At 41.3% G+C, this 21,137-nt stretch overlaps 2 protein-coding genes across 2 annotated transcripts; both read right to left on the reverse strand.

The window, feature by feature from the left end:
• Window positions 1–13,373: 13,373 nt before the first annotated feature.
• Window positions 13,374–13,838, reverse strand: V1514DRAFT_345228 (uncharacterized protein; the record flags this gene model as incomplete). Its single annotated transcript, XM_066929223.1, has 1 exon — window positions 13,374–13,838. The coding sequence occupies one exon, from the start codon at window positions 13,836–13,838 to the stop codon at window positions 13,374–13,376; it is 465 nt and encodes a 154-aa protein (XP_066780775.1).
• A 5,452-nt stretch (window positions 13,839–19,290) lies between these two features.
• Window positions 19,291–20,671, reverse strand: V1514DRAFT_354866 (uncharacterized protein; the record flags this gene model as incomplete). The annotated part of the gene is made up of 4 exons (XM_066929611.1): window positions 20,287–20,671; window positions 19,983–20,222; window positions 19,668–19,925; window positions 19,291–19,617 (listed from the first exon to the last, which is right to left on the reverse strand). The coding sequence occupies exons 1-4, from the start codon at window positions 20,656–20,658 to the stop codon at window positions 19,291–19,293; spliced, it is 1,197 nt and encodes a 398-aa protein (XP_066780776.1). The 5' UTR covers window positions 20,659–20,671.
• Between the last annotated feature and the right edge of the window lie 466 nt (window positions 20,672–21,137).

Raw genomic sequence — 21,137 nt, forward strand, 5'->3', positions numbered from 1 at the left:
GATTGATTGATTGATTGATTGATTGATTGATTGATTGATTGATTGATTGATTGATTGATTGATTGATTGATTGATTGATTGATTGATTGATTGATTGATTATATCTTTATTGACGCTATATAATTATAAATAATGAATAATAGAAGGACATATCCCTTACTAAACAACAGTATAATACAATAGAATATGGGCATTCGCCAACGTCACTTTTCTCTCTCTCCTGTCGATAGCACATTTTCAGTTCAGTTTCCTATCTGGCCCATCTCTTCAAATGTCCCGAGAATACGTCCGAATTTTCCGTAGGTCGACGAGGGCTAGCCTAGGGTTGGCAAACTCATCGACACGTAGTCCAAACTTCTGACTGGGTTCATCAAGATCACTAGGCAGAAAGGAAATTTTTCACTCTCTCCAATCCGGCGCGTGTGGCAAGCAGCTCTGCCTCGGTTAGGTTTTGGCCTAGCAAGTGTCTATTTGTTGAGGTTAACGTGCAATGTAATGTGATGGTGTCCTTTGCACCACAATCGCAGTAGCGATTTTGGCCCATGATATTTCTGGTGTAAAAGTAAATGCGGAATTTACCGTGTCCAGTGCGAAGTTGGACCACATGGCTAAGGATAGCGCGTGGTGCTTGCATGATTTCTTTGAGTATTAGCTCTGACATCTTTGTTGTTACAGTCAGTGTTGGATTAAGCTGGCGGAACCGCACCCCAGCGGCTGTGTGATCGTATATGTGTTGCCATCGATCCCGGGATTGTAGTCGGCTTTGTGCCCGGAGTATTTCATTTTAGCAGGTTTCTGTAGGTTGCTCAGCAGGTTCAATTTGCCATGGAGCGTGAAGTTGTGGCGCAGCCTGTGAGTAGTCCAAGTCTACTTGTGTTAAGTCATATAACGTTGTCTTGGCGGTTGTGATAGTAGAGCCAGGGTTATGTATTCGTGTTAGAGCTCTTACAGGATTTTGCTCATTGGTACGGTGAACTTGACGGGCCATTTTTAGCGCGGTGATTAGTTCTAGTCGGTGTCGAATTGGCATGATTCCGGCTTCTGCATGCAATACTTCAATGGCGGTGGTGCGGTACGCGCCTAGGGTCCGACGTATTGCGGTATTTTGAATGTGTTGCAAGTCAGTGATGTCCTTTTTCAAAAGTTTGTGGTGCCAAATGTTTAGTCCGTATTCAAAGCCTGGTCGTGCACAAGATATATACAACGAGCGGAGTGCAGCTCCGGAAACTCCACGGGTTGTTCCGCCGATTCGTGTGATCAGATCGACGGTGTGTTTAGCAGAGAGTATCCGATTGGTGATGTGGGTACGATATTTAAGGCGCGTGTCGATTGTAATGCCCAGCAATTTGACTTCCGGTTGTGGGGACCTGAGGGTGCCATCAGGTAAAATTCGTGGTGGGTTTTCGTTTGTCTTGAAATATATGTACCCCATTTTGAGACCAAGGTCAATGGCCGTGGCATGGCTGGTGGCCCAGGTGATGCAGTCATCAAGGATTTTGCTGAGCTTAGTCGCATTTTCAGTTGGCGTGCCAGTTGTAACAATTGTGATGTCATCAATATATCCATATGCTTGTGCACCGGCTGCAGTAATCATGGAATATATTAGAGCCGTGTATGTCATAAATAGGAGCAGTGATACTGGGGAGCCTTAAGGGATTCCTGTATTGACTGAAAAGGGAGGTCTTACAGCATTGTCCACGATTAACTTTGTTTGGCGGCCAGTGATGAACGATCGGACCCACTGTCGTGCAGCTATTGGGAGGTGCATGGTTGCCATGGTGTCGAGAAGGGTACGATGGTCAACATTATCAAACGCACCTTGGATGTCGATCACTTGAATGTCGATCATAATGGTAGATGTTGTTTCACGATTAATTTCGATGTCATGGACGAGTGTCATGACTGCATCCGGGGCACTATAACCTGGGCGTCCCCCATATTGTGTGTCTGGGAGCTTTTTTTATCTTAAAAAAGTGCTTGTAGGCCCCGAGCTATATTATTTATTATGTTATGGTGTACTGTGTGGTTAGTACATCAATCTTAAAACCAGCTGTGCCCATTTGGGTAATGAGATGGGGAAACCTTCCATGAAGGCGAAAACCCATATCCACGGTAGACAAAACAAAATATTACAGTCCTTCTCACAATAAAACCACAAGTTGAATGTTGATTTGGCTGATCTTTCTCTTAATACTTTGCATCTCCTTTTCTTCTTCATCTTCTTCTTTCTCTTCTTCTTCCTCCTCTTCTTCCTCCTCTTCTTCCTCCTCTTCTTCCTCCTCTTCTCACTTCTGCTCCTCTGTCTCCATCTCCTGCTCCCACAACTTTCCAAATCCTACTTCGCTATTGTGCAGATGCTTTATCCACATTTCTTGACTTTCCTTATGAGAGGTAGCTTCACCTTCTTTAATTCGCCATGACTTGGCCTAGGTGTGTATTAAAAATTAACTTTTCTGTTGCCTTAAGACCTTGATTGCTCCAGAGCAGGTGTTTGATAGTCGGTGGTTCTGTAAAATTGATCTCAGCAAATACATTGTTTCGTGCTTCTGCAAGCAGAGGGTACTCCAGTAAAATGTGCTCAGGATTCTGTTCACCTTCACCACACCAGCACATAGCTGAAAGTGGTGGTTCTTGCGGAATTCTGCATAGACAACTATTAAAATAACCATGGCCAGTTCTCAGTTGGACTATAATACTTGTGATCCATCTCTTAGAGTCACGGAAAATTGGCTCTAATTTGGTGTGAGGTGTTCCCAAGTAAGTCTCTGTTAATTGGAATCTTTGTTTCCAATCATCCATAAGCATTTTGTAGCACTGAACTTCCAAATACTTGAACGATTTGCATATACTTCTTGTTTTATCATTGCCCACAATATCTGCATGTGCTGGGATCCAAACAACTTGAATTGTGTCTACCAGAGACATTATTAAAGCTATATGTGTCATAATTTTATTATACAAAGCTTGTCCATAGACTCTATTGTCAGTATTCAATCTCTGTATGGTAGACTGGCTGTCTGTATAAATAAATATTTCGGTAATGCCATTAGTTTGGCACCATTGTTTCACCCATGAACAAGCCTTGGCCAGTCCAAAAAACTCTGCATCCCATGCTTCTATTTCTTTGCCTAATGCATATAGGCCTTGAATGCAATCTCTTGTCCCATGTTGTAAACAGTAAAGCTGCATCCAGAGTATTCAGTGTCTGGGTATTTAGACCCATCAGTATACATATGTAGTGACCTAAAATTATAGAGTATCTGCATTATGTTGCTTGACTATTTTATCTTTATCTCCCTTTGGAATATATGTGGGAATCACAGAAGTATTCCAAGGAGCATATAATTGAGAATCATAGTGTTCACAACTATCTTGTGGTTGAATTAACTGTCGAATACTTGCCAGTATGTTGTCTATTTGAGTCTCATATTTAAAATCTGGTTTTGATTCTTCACACCATGGACAATGCTTGAAAGAAGGTTCTCTGACTGATTCATCACCTGGGGGTAGATTCAAGCACCTAGTCTCACTGGATGACTAGAATGCATAGGTAGTATTTTTACAGCATATTTTTACAGCATATTTTCTCACCTTATTTTGAAGCCTGACAGCCACTGGTGGAATAGCGGCTTCTGATAGCATTGCAACAATAGGTGTAGTTTTGAAACTCCCAAGATTTGTCTGAGTGCTTTGTTTTGCACTTGCTGGAGCTTTTTGGTCAACTCCACTTGACCATCAAACCACACCTCCGCTCCAAAATCAATAATGGAGGCAACACAACTAAGGTACAACTGTCTCATTGCTGTGAAGGACAATCCATATTGAGTGTTACCAAGTATCAGCAGTGCTTGAAAAGCATGTAAGCCAGTAGCAGCATTTGACTGGACATGAAGTTTGAACTGTAGTTTTATGTCCAATATAATACCAAGCTATCTGAGGCTTTCCTTTGGCTGAATGATAGTGCCACTTGGCAATTGTATTGGCGTATTTTCTGGGTTTTGCTTTCCATTGAAGTGAATAAGTTCACTTTTGGCATCATCAAATTTCACCCCATTCTGTTCACCCCACTTGGTGGCTGTCATTATGGCTTCAATTAATTCTCTGATGTTCCAGGACTCACTCATCTTTTCCAACTGCAACCAGTGCTACATCATCAATATGGCTTGGACAGATAATGCCTTTGTGGGTCTGTTCCAATATATCAAACAGTGGTTTGACATACATGAGAAATTATATAGGAGAAACTGGTGATCCTTGAGGAATTCCTGACTCAATAGGCTTCATTTCTTCTCTGTGTCCATCAAAAGTGAGACCCAACAGTCTTTCACTAAGAAAGTTGTGCACCCAATTTATGACTGCATCAGGTGCTTTGTGCTGCTGTCATAACCTCAACTTCGGTTATTCTGTCGGGCTGTTCGATTGTCGGCAAGCCGTCGTCGGCGGGCAGTGATAGGAGATAGCGCTTGTGACTATCAGGAACGGAAATAGGACTTGAGAATATTCTATAAAGAGAGGGGAATAGCCAGAGGTATGAAACATTACCCATCATCACGGCTACGAGAAAGGACTAAAAATCTTAATTGAATATTCTCAAGGTATAGTTGTTTTTATGTTGATATTGATTGTTTATATTGAAGTGTTTATATTTGGCTTGATTTATTAATATATTCTCAAGATTATTACTTAAAGGCCCAAATAATCGGTTGTTCTAACATTTTTAAAGTGAATATCAATCTATCTCTAGATACATTATCAAATGCACCTTTTACATCTATAAATAAAACACTGGTTAGTAGTTTTGCTGCTCTGGCAGCTTGCGCTTCATGAGTTAATACTAATGCAGCATCAGCAGCTGATCTTTGTGGTCTTCCTCCCATTTTAGCAAGTTCTTTTGTTCACCCAAATAGGCTAGTCTTCTTGCTATAAGTTTTTCTGAAACCATATCTAGGCAATTGAGGAGAGATATTGGCCTATATGCTTTGGGGTGTGAGTAATCTGGTTTATTCGGCTTACGTAATATCACTCCTGTTGCCATTTTTCATATCTTGGGGTGATATCCACTGTCAATAAGTGTGCGGTAAGGCCAAAAGAAGATGTTTGGAACTTCCTTGAATGCTGCTTGTATAACAAGAAATGGAATTTGATCTGGACCTGGAGCTTTTTTGGGATTAGACTGCATGATGGCAGTTGTTATTTCTTCCATGGTAAGCTCTGGCCATTCTATTTGGTACGACTGGCTTGCTGGACTAATCTGAATTGCTGGTGGTGGAGGAAACATAGCTTGCCGATAAATATTTGCCTTTTCCTCAAATTTATTCCCTACCTGTCTTTCAAAGTGTAGCATTGGCGTGGGCTCTATTTTGAATGATTTTGTATACTTGAATGCTTTAAAAATATTTTTGCCTTTTGCATTGTCAAGAAAATTCTGCCATGACAATGTTTTTGCAGTTTGAATAGCATGAAAATAGCTATTTCTTTCGTTTCTCACAGCTCTCCACATGTGATCAGGCTTACCTTGTGTTTGCCACTTTTGTAGAGCTGAATGGTACATCTGTCTTTGAGTGTTCATATTTTGGTTCCACCATCTTTTTGAAAAAGAAGTCGGCTTGAAAAGGTCAGTAGATGCATCAACAGCTTCTTTAATCATGTCTCTCAAAGCAATCGCACGCTCTTCAAGAAAGCTAGTGGATGCTGATTCTCCTTGGTCTTTAAGCCGAAGCCATACATGTTCTTTTTGCTCGAATTTGTTCCTAATAGTTTGGTCAAATATTTCCCAATTGGTAGATGAATAATTATACTTCCCTTCCTTATTATGGTTAATATTGGTGTCTGAATGTGGCTGCCGCTCACCTGTTAGTTCTATGCAGATCATTTCATGGTCTGATCCAGAGCTTTCATCTTCAATAATGGCCCAGTTGCTAATTGACTTTGCCAAATTTGGTGTGGCAAAAGCAAGATCTAGGACTGATGATCTGCTATTTGGCCGGTGAAATGAGTATTGATCTGGGACATTTAGCAGTTTAAATGTGTACATCTGACACTATTGCAAGATCGGGGATATGCCTTTCCTCATCTATCTGTGAATTCCACCAGTGACAGTGAGCATTAAAGTCTCCGACCATAATGCATCTTTCCCCTGGGTTAATCTGTCGTAGTGTGCGTTCTGTTGTGTATAAATTCTGGTTTCTGTGATGTTCATTATATATATTAGCAAAACGACTGGAATAGCTGGTGTTGTGATTTGAAGCATTTGGAAGTAGGGATCTTTGCATAAGTTTTCCCTGACAATAACTTCTATATTTCTGTTAGTGGCAATATAAGTCATTGTTCTGATCATGGTTTTGTCAGAAGTAAAAGGTGTTACTTCTCTATATGATGGATGGGAAATAGTATTTCCAGTGTTGCTGATTTACGGCTCTTGTATTATCACAATATCATATCCACCTGATACTGCTCAAGATTGACACCATGACACGCTGTGATTTGAGGCAGTTATGCTGTAATATTTTGAACTTGTTTAGAGCTTCTGTGTTTCTACTTATCTGATGATAGATTCATTTGACTGCTCCTTCCAAAAAGTGCATCTTTAGCCTGGTGGTAGGCTGGACATACTCTTGAGCTGGCTCTGTGCTCTCCTTGACAATTAGCGCATAAAAACTTGGTATGAGTACATACTTTTCCAATTTTATTGCTTTCCGTGCATTCATGTTCGCTGGTGAGGTGGTTTTCACTGCAAATTCTACATTTTGTAGGTTGGCGGCATCTGATTTTCTGGTGACCAAATGTCGGACACTTACCACATTGATCTGTTTTTCTGAATGGTACATAGGCCTCAACCCTTAGTCTTTTACCCAATATCTGGACACCTTTTTTCAGTGCAGCTTGAACTTGGTCCAGGCTGTCTAAAGTTACAACAACTGAAGATGCTGTTTTTTTTGTCTGTGTTCTGAGCTGCCCAGGTATCTGGGAGGCGATTTTGGTTCAATATGTGAATTGAACATTTTAATTTAATTCAACAAATTGTTCATGTCTTCTTCTGTTTCTGGAAACATAAGAAGGTTGACTCCATAAATCACGGCTTTGGGCCATGATACTTGTTCTGAGATAGTGTCACATTTTGATCTAATTCTTGGCAGGCATCAAAAATTGTCTAGTGTTATTGTTCCTTGGCTTTGCATTGCATTTGTGGTCAGGATAATATTGCTATTGTGGCTATAGTTTACTAGAGCAATAAGTGAGTTTTCTGGGGCTTGCGCCTCTTTCAAGGCCTGATTAATTCTATTTCTGATTGACAGGGGATCAATCATTTTCTTGGATTATTATTATTATTATTATCCTCTATTTTAAGCAAACATGCAACTATTCCAGTTATGGCCTGCTGTACTACAAATAATCTAATATAACTCTTATTCAGTGTCCATTTGGATGACATAACAGGGAAAACTCGCCTTAATTTTAAGGGGAAAACCTGCTACCACTGAAAGTGCAATCAAAATAATTTCCATACAATAAACTTTAAACAATAAACCTTATCCATGGGATCTAATCAAAATGGGATGAAATATAATGGCTGCCAAAAACCAATTGGGGTAGGAACCATAACCGTAGATGCAATAGGAAAGAAACCAAAATAAAATAAGGAATAAATTAATTTTCCAAAGCGAGATACAACAATAAAACAAAACAACACAAAAAGACCACTCTAACCTAAACAAACTGAAAACAAATAAGACAAAGTAATTGAAAACTAAAGCTTTGAACGAACAAAAACGAAAAAAAACAAGCAAAAATTTAGATAGTCTCTCCTCTCCTACCCAAATGACGTTTCTCGTAAGAAACCGGCCGCCTTTCCAAACACTATACTAACCCATTCCATGTCCTCCTGATGGGACGCTGGGGATGGGAAGCATCGCCGTGATTGATGCCTCTGTTGAATTTGTTGAATAATGTTGGCATGGACTTTTGCCCTAACCAGGTCGAGAGGGCCGGACATGACTTCTTCCTGAGTCCACCCTTGCCAATGAGGATGTATAATTAGGCACTCATATACCCGGTGTATCCTTGTGTCGGGGCCCCTTTGACATAACGCACATGCGGTGGGATCATGCAACTCTGCCCGATTGTGTGACCTGAGCCACTCTGCTGAAAAATGTTGGGTCGTGGGTAAACGGTCTAAAGATAGCAAGTGAACAGTCTCCGCCCTTGCTGCATGCCATTTGTATAGATCTCGTACTGTCTGCCATCTTCGCTTCCAGTGAAAAGCGTCCCCGATAGGGTGGAGTGAACTGATTGGCGGGCGTCCTGCGGACTGGCGTATGTGGGTACGTTCCAGATCAGTCCGTTGTATTATATTGCCATCTGCTGTGGTCAACACATCATCTGGGAGAGATTCTGGTTGATGCGAAGCTTCACCCAACTCGTAAGATCGGGGGCCTGGGAGGGCCGAGAATAGTGTGTTAATTTGTAGGATGTCCCAAGAATGAATCACCGGGACCCATTTTTTGGAAGGGGATACTGCAGTCCATTCAATAACCCGGTCACGTGATAATGCCAGTCGAACCCAAGAATCCACCATGCGTACTGCAGGCCTGTCCAACAGAGTGAGGCCCCGCTCTGGAGGTCTGAAAAAAACACGTTCAGTTGTAGTTATGATAGTCAAGAAAGTTGCACGTATGAAGTCCTGCCAAAATTCTGTGAAAGGTGAACAAAGGAAGGATCCACTGGGCGCGAGCTCTGCTGAGTTTCTCAGTTAAATTTCAAAAGCCAAACCCTCCTTTGTCTAGTGGAACGTGTAGTATATCCTTCCGAACCCAGTGCTGTTGTCTCCGTCCCCAGATTTTGTCTATGGCGCTTTTAGAAATAGCCTCCAGGACCTCCATGAGGGCTGGGTGAAATTGATCGAGAAACACGACCTTGGTATAGACGTATGTGTTAATTATCCAGCATGCGGTCCGCAGAGCAAGGTCGTAGATCAGGAGTTGGCCCAATCTTCGTTTCAATGTTTTTTGGACTTCTTGCCATTCAGATGTGAATGACGAAGCCCCTAACTGTACCCCTAGATATCGAAAAGGCTCCCTAGTGACCGGGAAGCCGGTAGTGACCGTAATGAGATCCGTGGCCACCGTAGACTTGGCACCAAAAGGGTATAATAAGCACTTGTGCCTATTGATTTGGCCTCCCCCTAACTCCTCGAATTGGGCTAGTGCTTCCATTGCCCGCTGAGCATCGGCTTGACCTCTGATGATAAATGAAACGTCGTCGGCGAATGCTGCAATTTTAAAATTCCGAACATTGCGATATTCCAGACCTGCCAAGACTTGCTTTAGGTGGATAAGTAAAGGCTCAATCGCTAGAGTAAAAAGCAGAGGAGCCTAGTGGTCTCCTCGCCGGACACCGGATTGAATTGGAAATTGCGATGTAAGCCATCCGTTGAAATGAACCCGGCCTAATAGTCCACTTATCGTTGGTTTAAGAAACTGCGTTGCTAGAGGACCCAAACCTGCACGATCGATAATCAGATTAAGGTATTCATGAGAAACTGAGTCGTACGCCTTGTAGAAATCGATCATGGCAAGGTGGTATACATAATTTTGGGCCTCTCGAGGGCAGTTGGTCGCTTGTTCTACATTCGCGATAGAGTCTCCAATCCATCGGCCTAGGACAAAGCAAGTCTGTTCCTGACCAATGATGGATGCGAGAACATGGTTAATCTTTGAGTCCACACTTGGGAAAAGAGTTTATAGTCGCAGCACAATAGGGAGATTGTCCGCCAGTTAGTAATCAATTCAGGGTCACCCGCTTTGGCCAGGAGATGAATGTTACATTCTCTCTGAGTGGGAGTCAATTTGGCCGAGTTAGTGACCAGATGCAGAACTTCCAGGAGAACGGGACCCAGCTCCTCCCAGAAAGTGAGATAAAACTCGATCGGGAGCCCGTCTGGACCGGAGATTTTCGAGTCTGCATCTTCTGGGCAGCGGCTTCGAGTTCTTCAAGGGTGTATTCGCGGTTTAGCTCAGAGACTTGACTTGGGTTGAGCGTTGGCAGGGTATGTGTTGCCTCAGTTGGATTCAAAAAAGAGTCCAAGGTGCTTGTGTTTGAGTTTTTCAGGGAGTATAGATGGGCATAGAACTGATGCAGTTCACCTGCCAGCGCCGGTGGACTAGTTGCCAGGGCCCCGTTTGCCATCTACAGGCCCCGGAGGATGTCTTTACGCCGAACTTGGCGGGTGCGAATTCCCAGTGATGAAGAACCTCTGGGAATATCGACCACTTGTGAGGTTCGGGATTGGACACACCTGGCCCCGTGTTGCCATCGAGCCTTACACTCTGGGTCGCTCCGTTGCCGAAAACGACGCCAAAATTGAGACTGTGCTTGACAAGTTGCTGTCATGCGACGCTTCACGGTATCCCACGCTTCAGGAGAAGGATGTGGGTGCCATGCTATCGCTAGAATTTCAATAATATGATGACGGGCTGCTGTGACAAAGGAAAGATCCTGAAGCCACTCGGTCGCCAATTTGTAATAGCCTGGTCCCGTTCGAAGCTGCACAATATCGAACATCGTAATAACGCTCCTGTGAGTCGAGAGGTGGGTATGGGCATGTGCTCGCGTCGCTTGCTTGAAAGATACACGTTTAACTGTGACCACAAGGTCCTCAGAAACATATGAGCGGTCGAGCCGGCGATTTACATGATGATTGATGTTCGAAAACTCGCGTCGGTCAAGGTGGAGTAACCGAAAGATATCATGCCATGAAAACTGATGTATCAAGGCCTGAAGCTCTCGTTGACCACCTGTGGATCCCAAAGAATTCGACGAGTCTTTGAAAGGGTCTTCAACGCCGTTCCAGTTACCAGTAATGACAAAAGGAAGGTGTCGGTGCCATGATACGCGGAAAGCCTGCAATTCATGAAAAAAGGCCGGATTTCTCTGGTCATTTGCCGGTGCGTAGATGGATATAACACGGGTATTTATGCCATCAATCGTGAAAAGGGCTGCCGTCAGGCGTCCCAATCGCGAAGGTATGAACTCCTGTGAATTCCAAGGCAAAGTGTGCTCGCCACAGAATTGCGGTATGCTCTGCCACTAGGGCCCCGCCATCAGGCTGGCGAGCAACCCATTGGCAGGTTACATGATCGCGTTGTTCCGCTGAGGTTGTGTTAGTTTCAGAAAGACAAAAAATATGGGAAGAAGATGATAGAAAAGAAATGACCCAGTGCTCGAGTCGGCCAGTAGTCGCAAGACTCTGGACGTTAGATCCTTGACAGATCAAACTCATATGATCTGGGTGTCAGATTCCGCGGATTCCAAAGTCTCAGATTGCTCTGACACAGAGGTAGGCACGGTTTGATCTTGAGAAGTGATCAGAGGAAAAGGCACAGGTTGACCTGGAGCACTGGCTGGACTCATGGAGTTTGAGGGGTTTTTGGGGGCTTGATCGAATCACCCGGCGGGCTAGAGAAGACGTAGTCTCTAGTGGAGGGGTTCCTAGAGCCCGCCGTTTCATGGGTGAGCGGCCCCGGGTTGGACTAGCTGTGGTGTATTAGTATGTGAGTTAGCAAGAAAAGGTGCCGCAGACAGACTCCTGGCAACACGTCGGTCAGATACAGTTGCTAGAGGAGCGGGAATGGGCGTCGCATTTACCACTGCCAACGGAGATTCACGGAGAGGCGTTTGCGCCTGCGTGGGGGCAAGAATGGCGGGAGCTGGCTGCTCAGGCTGAGGGGCCGACTGTGGGCCCTCTCTGTGTCTGACGTAGCGTTCGCGCGCTTCCTGAGCTGTAGAACTCTTGCACGCTGCCGAGTGGTGAGATCTATGATGACACCATCGGCACTCAGGTGCCACCTTGCATGCCGGTCGACTGTGAAGAGGAGAATGGCAGCATAAACAACCGCCTTGGCTGGTCCTTGTGTCGAGGCGAACTGGAAGGTCTATGACCGTATCCCTGTATGGGAAAGGAAGTGCTTTCGGAGCAGGTTTGGATGTGTCCGCCAGTTTAAGGACAATTCTCCACAGACCGTAGTAGCAATTGGGGTTGGTGGGATCTGTGTGAGGAATTGCCTCGATGATGGTGCCATATGAAAGGAGCGCAGTTTTGAAGACGGCTCGGACTTCGTCATCTGATGAGAGAGGGGTAACGTGTACACATTGAGGATTTGGAGGAAAGCTGCTTCTGCTTTGGTAGGCAAATAGCGAGGTTGAAGGGAAAGTTGTTTGTTGGGGAAGCTGAGCGGTAGATGTCGGGTGAAGCGAAATGAATCGCGACTTGGTTGGAGGTAGGGCGTGAGGTCTGAACAAAGAAGCGGGCAGTAGGATATTTGATTTTGATGGCGTCAGTAACGTCTTTCGGCGATACATGAGACGGGAGCTGATAGGAAATAGTGTCTGGGTAGACAGCATTTGGTGTGTTGTGATGGTCGAAAGGACGACCACCACCCGGGCCTGGCCCGCCACGAGCAATTCCTGCAGTTGCTGCTTCGGCATACGACATTATGGTGGAAGAATATACCGCTAAACCTAACTGTTAGTATTACTTACCTTTTTTTTATATATCTAATGTCCCTTTGCTGAACACTGTCGGCTCAAAAAGCAGTGACCAATATAACCAAGTGACCAATATAACCAAGTGACCAATATAACCAAGTGACCAATATAACCAAGTGACCAATATAACCAAGTGACCAATATAACCCAGTGAGGCAGTCCTTGGAATGCATCTGTCTAGTAATGATGATTCTTCTGTTCTTAATATAAAGGCCAATTGGTGCAGTGGCTAAGGGTGCGCTGCACTTTACCCCACCTCCAGAGTTCACAGGTTCGAATCCGGTGTGCGTCTATAATTATACTCGCGGGCTTGACGTTTCCTCTGTCTCTGTTCACACCTTGAATTTCCTATATTTCCTATTGTCTATTTATTGTACCACATCTTCTATGTACTTTATTTAGAACTTCCAATACATTCCGGGGTTTTCATCGGGCTTTTGCTCGGTTTCCCTGTATTAAGATAAAAAAATAAATAAATAAATAAATCGGGGTGCTATATGGCTTCTTTTTAATAAGATAAAAAAAAATGATTTAGCCTGAGCTTTTGTAGGCACAGGCAAAGATGGGGTAACCGTGAATTGTGCAGCAGGGCTTCTGAGCTGGGTAGAGGTCCTGATAATGATGGGATCTGGTGAAGATGGTACTGTTGCACGACTGGTTATTTCTGCCCAGGTTGGTTTTCTTTGAACTGGAATTGTCTTTTTCACTGTCATTTGGGATTTGATAAGTTGTTGGAGCTCTTTGACCTGTTGGACAATTGCTTTATTGCTTTTTGTCAGTGTTTCAATATTTCTTTTGAGATTATTGATAATCTCATCTTTGTCTGCCAATTATGCACTTGCAGCTTCATCTTTTGCTGCTAATTGTGCAGTGAGAACTTCAATAATTTTCTGCAGTTGTGCAAAATTGCTATCATCATTACTGGTGCTGCCAGCAAAGCCAGGAGAAGAACTAGGTGGATCAGTCAGATGTTTGGGAGTCTTTGGAGTGATTCCAGGTCTAGTCGGAATATCACCTGGTTTAAATGCCTTAAAGTATGCTCTTTTAGATATACTAAGGCTATATCGGCATTTTCTGAGTGAACTCAAAAACGACAATTCATCTGTAGATGTTTCAGACTCATTTGATTGAGTTCCAAGTCTGTTATGAAAATCTGGAGAATTTTCGTTTTCCTCCATGTTTTGCGATTTTAGGGTTTGGGTAATGTCCGCCGATTTTTTGTTTTGAAAAAAATTTTTAGCTCCTTGCTTGGTTTTTCCAACTGTCAAATTTGCAATATCTTCACCAATACTCATCCAAATAATTTGAAATTTGAGATTTGACTAGTTGAATATTGGATCTTCGGTATTTATTTATTTTTTGATTTAATGGTGGTTGGTTATTGAGCAGGAAGTGTGTCCAGCTAGCAGCAGATCGGGTATTCACCGGGCTGTTGAAACTCCAGTAAATTTGAGTGCAATTGAAGTCAAAAAATTTGAGCTGACTTTAATAGATATGATAACTGAGGATTCACCACTTTAGCCTGATTGAGGATGTGTTGAGGTGGATGGATGATGATGACGTTTTTCGTTTTTTTTTTTGTTTTCAGACTTTGACTCGCAATTTTTTCCTCAAAATAAGTCGAAACTTGGAGACAAAAATATGACTGTGATGTTTGAATTGCGGCAGTTCGAATGGTTCAAAAATCGTGACATGGGATGCTGAAATGTTTAGACTTGCAAAAGCATGTACCTGGGCCAAAGAATGGTGTGTTGATTACCAGGTCAAAGCAGTGAGGTTTTACTGTGATAATCAGGCAATTATCAAAGGTCTGAATTCACCTTCACAAATTCATGGGCAGGCTCTGCACTATGAAATTGCTGAATCGCTAAAAATTATTATTGAGCAAGGAACTGAGGTCACAATAAAATGGATTCCATCTCATTGTGATCTTGTGGGACATGAAAAAGTTGATACGTTGGCAAAAGAAGCAGCCAGAAGGCCCCAACCAGACCCACCTACAAGTCTTTTAAGTATTTAGCCATGCTGAATGCCAAGGAAGTCCTTGTAGAATGGTACAGGAAGGTTAAGTCTTCTGACCGCTACAAAGGTAAACGTCCCATGCGATTGGAAAGCATATTTCGACAATTTAAAAGATGGATAACCTGCATTATTGTTCATCTGAGGACTGGACATGGATATTTTAACAGTTATCTGTCTAAAATACCGCAGGATCCTCCCATTGATAGTGATTGTTGGTGTGGCCAAGGTGTGCAAACACCTCATCATATTCTGATTGACTGTCCTCTGATTTCGGTGGAACGCAAATCGGTTTTTGATGAATTCAAAGTTGCTGAAATGCCTACTCTAGAGTGGCTCTTATGGGATCAGGATGGAATCAAAGTGACATTAAAGCTGATTGAGGTAACTCATTTAGCATCTAGGTCATGGAGAATAAAAGAAGGCATGGCAGTCTCTCATGAGGAGAGCCAAGCCATGTGGGTTCAACAGCTCCAAGACCGAGGTATTGGTTTTGGTTGCCTGTGGGATCAAGAACCAGTGGATCTGTCATAATCTCAACTTCGGTTATTCTGTCGGGATGTCCGATTGTCGGCAAGCCGTCGTCGGCGGGCGGTGATACGAGATAGCGCTTGCGACTACTGTGAGCGGTGATACGAGATAGCGCTTATGACTATCAGGAACGGAAATAGGACTTGAGAATATTCTATAAAGAGAGGGGAATAGCCAGAGGTATGGAAACATTACCCATCATCACGGCTACGAGAAAGGACTAAAAATCTTAATTGAATATTCTCAAGGTATAGTTGTTTTTATGTTGATATTGATTGTTTATATTGAAGTGTTTATATTTGTCTTGATTTATTAATATATTCTCAAGATTATTACTTAAAGGCTCTAATAATCGGTTGTTCCAACAGGATCTGGAGAATTATCGATTAGATTACTATTTATATAAAAATTTGATTATTATTTAATTTATGTTTAAGTTAAAATTCTAAGTATATTAAACGGTTATTTTTCTATTTATACTACATTTAGAATAAAATCTTGACATAGTTGACATAGTTGACATAGTTGACAGTAAAAATACTAATATTACATATATATATGTTAATACCTCCGGTAAGCTAACTGATTAACAAATGAGTTTACAGCTCATCTCCTAAACCAAAATAGGAATTCTGTCCTACGCTTGTATTGTTAGCATCCTTTGTCATTTTTTCTGACTATGAGGCTGTTGGGTTTTGATAGCCCTTGTGTAAGGGGCAATAGACGTGCGGCAAAAGCTATTACAATTGGATGCAAGTATTATCAAAAAATAAAATTACCTCTAGAAAACTAAATATTACAAATATCTTTTTTGTCATTTATTATTTCTCTAGAGAACGTATATGTCTAGTTAAAAATTAAATTGATAGAGAGAGTAATAAACCGATAAGTGTTAAACAATGGATAAAAGGGGGAAACCGTCATCGTTTTTATTTTTATACTATTCTCTTCTTTTACTTGTATTTTTGATACTATTACTAAAGCTAGAAATGGTATGAATTTAAAGATTAAGGTCTTTAAATTCAGGGATCTCGATAGCACTGACATAACCAGATGAAAGGCAAGCAAAGACAAATTATGGAGGGGATTGGATGATAAACTTGTGGTTTGTTGTGAGCTTGGAATGTACTTTGTTTTTGTAAACTGTGTGTGCAGTTTTGGCGAGAAGGCTGGTTTTCCTGCACCTCTTACCCATGTGGGTACCCAAATGGGCACAGTATATTTGGTTCAGTTAGTTTTGTATTCAACCACACAGTACATCATAACTTTATACTTTATAGTTCTATATGTACTTAATATAAAGGATTAAAAAAAAAAAAAAAAGGCTGGACACTGAACAAGAGATATATTAGATTATTTGTACTACAGCAGGCCATAACTGGAATAGTTGCATGTTTGCTTAAAATAAAGGATAATACTAATAATACTAATAATAATAATAATAAGTCAATCAACAATCTAGCGCACGTTGCGGTCTGAATCAGCCGAAGTGATGCCGTCGATGAGACAGTGTATTTAACGAGTTGCGCACATCAGGATGGAGATTTGTCGCACAGTTATTTTAGTTGGCGTGCCTTCGGGGGGAGGGTTCACACGTCGACATTGGCTGAGTGAGTAATAACCAGTGAAATATCATGAGCTATACACTTGTCAATCGTGCACGTTTTGGTCACGATTGGTTGCAGGGACATCGACGTGTGTAATTATTAGTACATGGCGCATATTGCTGAAAGTTGAAGTGCCTTCGGGGGGAGGGTTCACACATCAACGTGGATATACAAGAAATTCTATCGTCCAACGTTGATTCTTGATCATCGGTGATCGTAGGATGTCAAAATGACGATGAACATGCGAACGGGTTGTTATCAGATTTACTGATCAGGTTTGGAGTATAAGGTGCTTTAAAATGCGATGATTACACTAACTAACCAGAACAGGGAACTTGATAATAAGGTCACAATTATTACGAAAAATATCGTCGAGTGAACTTTGAATATTTTGCGTTTATATATTTAACCGGCACATACATAAGAATTGCCGAATGTTTAGTTTATTAACGTTTTCGATATCATGATTTATCTTATCCATCAGATTTTCTGCAAGCTATATTTTAAAACGATACCAAATCATGATTGTACTATAGCAGAGATATATTCACGGGTTTAAATTGGTACCGAGGCAGAAAAAAAAAAAAAAAAAAAAATAAACTAGTTATGAATCTGTGTCTGGGTCGTGGTGGCGATGTTTAATAGGAAAGCTGAATGACTATATTGGAAAACGCGGGTCACGGCTGTGGTGTATATGGCTGGAGATCTTTGCCGTACTGGGGGTATCTGTGCAATTCCTTTTATGATTTGACGGCTTTAAAATAATCTGCTATCCTATTTTACTGAAGGAGTTTTCGACACTGGCGATGGTGTATTGAACTCACAAGGATAGTTCCCAAAGTTTGCGGTCAAAATCTTGATTTGCGGGCGATAATGGGTTGGAAGAATTTTTTACATGAGTATTTTGAGATGTGTGAAGTAAAACTTTCAGAGGAAATACATTGAAATAACTAGCTTAAAGGTTTGCACGTGAGTCGCGGTGTTTGGCATCTAAAACACCCATTAACCAAACTCGAGCTGAACCCGAAATACGTATAGAGCATACAATAATCAATCAGTCATTACTTAAATTTATTGGATATATATATATCATATATATCTATATGTTGTGTTTTGACAACAGCCATAAGTATTTTACAAACATTAGCGCAAGTGTGGCACCATCTCTAGGAGGCATCGCCACTTGTTGTACTTATAGGGTCGGGCTTCGGCCGAACACTTCCATGTAGAATATGTAATATGTAAAACCAATAACTATATTGGTCCGATTATGGCTCACAAAGAATCAATTTGAAAACAAGTGCACTAAGTGCACTTGATACGGGCCCCCATGGTTAAGTTATGGTTATGAATTTTATCAACACTTATTGGAACCAAATATAAAACTCGCATCTCTTGTGTTTTGAGTTGCAAATTTACTTTTTTATTTTTTGGGTTATATTGTAAGTTGTAGATACCAAACGCTTTAAACTAATGTAATTCATAAAGAAGTTCTGTTCTTGAAAGTTATTCAGTTCCTTTTTTGCCCCGATCTTCTTCAGATATTGCTGACAAGGTGTCGCCTTTTTTTCTTTTTCAAGTTTCGACGAAGTATCTGCGTTCATGTTTACATTCAACGTCAGCAATTAGCATTAATTTACAAGTGTTAAAGAGCTGCAACCGTGTGTGAAATTAAACGCAGCTCCTGTGTAAACGTTTCAGCATGTCGTTTTCACCCGAAAACAGTTTGCTTTCCCTTGCTTTTGGTGATAATTGTTCTGTATCCTCTGGGGATCCTGAATGTCTTTCTGGTAGAGTCGGTGGTAGTTCGAACAGGTACATGAAACGATGGGCAGTGCCTAACAAGCTTGGCAATGTTACACTGTTATACCAAGCCTTAAAGTAAATGTAGCCAGTTGATACAAGTCTTCAGTAATGTGTTTAATGTCGTAACATTCTCTGCAGGTGCACCTTGAGTGACTATCGTAATATCATGGCACGCATGTAGTTACTGCGTAATCCGGACTAAGAGTGTTATCCGCCATAAACTGAATGCCATGTTATGTTTTTTTGGTTTTTAATAACATATTTTCCATGAACAGTTATCGTTGAGCTGATTGTGGATTGACACAAAAATATATTTTTTTTATTTATGGCTTATAATTAAAAAAAAATTAGGTTTATTACTTAAACAAGTCAACAAAAAAATATGAAAAAAAAATCATATTTTCAATACTTTTTGATTTTCTTCGATCCGGGGGGAAACCTTAGAAAAACAACAAGCATCACATAAATACATATTTAAATACTTTTTTGATTTTCCTCAATCCGGGGGGAAATCTTGGAAACACAAAAAAAAAGCATCATACAAATCACACTGACGAACAATAAAATAATCAGAACCATAAAACGGCGTAAGATATACAGATATTGGAAAAAGCAAAAACAACAGATATCACGTCAGGTAGTCATGCAAACTAAAAATATCCTGTCGCACGCGTCCTAATTCTTGCTCGCGCAGGCACTGTAGGAAGTGGGATATCAGTAAACGGTGTGCTTATATTGACAGCCATCCTGGTATCAGTATTATGCAAACTATCACCGACCCAGTTCATGTGCACATTAGTTCTGACGGCATAGGCTTGGCTGGAAGCACAACATCTGCCATCGCTTGCTGATCCGTTAAATCCTCCGCAGTAACTTCCGGCGCGGTAATATAAAACATCGTCTTCAATATTGAAAAACACGACGGCAAGTGTATGTTTTCGCACAGCCTGCCAAACCAGTTGTCACCATGCACCAAGTTGGAACTCGGTTCTTCAAACTTGGTATCTGGCTTGGCCGTGTCAACATGTGTCGAAACCGGTCCACAAACTTGTGACGTTTCTACTACAGCCTTTCCTTTTACCGGACTGTAATAAATTGCCAAAGCTCGACACTATTTCAATAAGTATGATTTTCAAACTGCTTCTTTTACAACACACTTACCTTCGTAGCACCTTTACGGACGACTGCTGTGGCCATACCTGGGCTCGTGTATTTCTCGTCAACAGAACCCGCGTGCACAAACCGAACGTCGTGTTTGTCAACATGTTCAACCTTTTTTGTCAAACCTTGTTTCTTTATCTCAGGCGAACGTTTTTTGCTTCGCAGCTTGCCGACTTTAATCTTCACATTGAGGTTATGAGAATGGCAATAGCAAAAGCAGACCGTTGCTAACTCCGACAAAATTGGCATGTAGCGGAACTACATAATCATTAATTAAAATATAAGCAAGTTGAAAAAAAACCAAGTATGACTTACACGTGAAAGTTCCCTCCGAAATGTCGCTTCACTTGACAAGGGAATTTTATATCCATCCTCAACAGGTCCCAAGTAAATGAATTTAGACAAATCAGGTCCTTCTTTGGCAGCAGTGATACTCTTGATTTTGTCGATATGAGTGCAAACAACGGAAGCACCAGATCCGTCTTTGGCAACAACAGGCTGAGCACGTTTCTCAGACTCGTCGGCCGAACGTGAATACACAGGCAGATCACACAACTAACTTAGATTAGTCAAAACGGAAACATAAAAGACCGAGAAATAAAACTTCTTTTTCACGAACAGATGAAAGTTTCTTGCGAAACAGTGCTTTACAAGCTTTTGGACTGTCGTAGCTCGATCCAACAGGCCCCAAGTAAACAAACCGGTTTTCAACCGTTGGCTTCCGACCCTTGCGAGACCATGACCTGGAAATGAAAGATGCCGATTTTTCCGACCAAGATTCGTGATCAACAGTTGAAGCCTTGCGCTTTTTTGAAAAAACTTTCTTCATTTTCTCTTTAAAGCGCTTGGTCTTCTGGTTAGGTTTTTCATCCATGGCAGCTTTCTTGAACGTCAACATGGCAAACAACGTGAACCGAACTTTAGGCTTCACTGGAGTGCCAAAATTGGTCTTATCAGCGATTTTCATAAGAGAATGATTTGAGTTGTTCATGGTCAATTTTTTTTTTTTTTTTGAGTGATGAAAAAGCAAATGAACAATTAAAAAAAACAAAAAATTAAAAAGAGCAGCCATTGTGGTTAATATAAATTTGAAAACTCGCAACCAGGCCGGAAATCAAAACAATGGCTGTTCACATGTGTTGTATAACTATAGTTGATTGTATTTTGAGATGTATATATTAGAATTTAACGTTGCCGAGTACGAATACGAAAACTTGTGTTTATACTATAACTGTAGGTTGTACGTCATTGCCATTGGGTTAGGGGTGGCTGAAATGAATTTCATATGAATCCAAATTGAGAAAATTCGTTAGTTATTGCTAGATAATTTTTTATGTTATGTTAAGCTTTTTTTATGTTATGTTAAGCTCATATTAGTTATAGTATTTAACTATTAAGTTCTTACACGTTGGCTCGACGTTGTTCCAATTACAAACGTAGACTAGCGAAATTAATATGTAATATGTAATT

This window comes from Lipomyces japonicus (assembly GCF_038497905.1).
Source record: "Lipomyces japonicus strain CBS 7319 unplaced genomic scaffold V1514scaffold_79, whole genome shotgun sequence".
In the NCBI taxonomy this organism is placed as follows: domain Eukaryota; kingdom Fungi; phylum Ascomycota; class Lipomycetes; order Lipomycetales; family Lipomycetaceae; genus Lipomyces; species Lipomyces japonicus.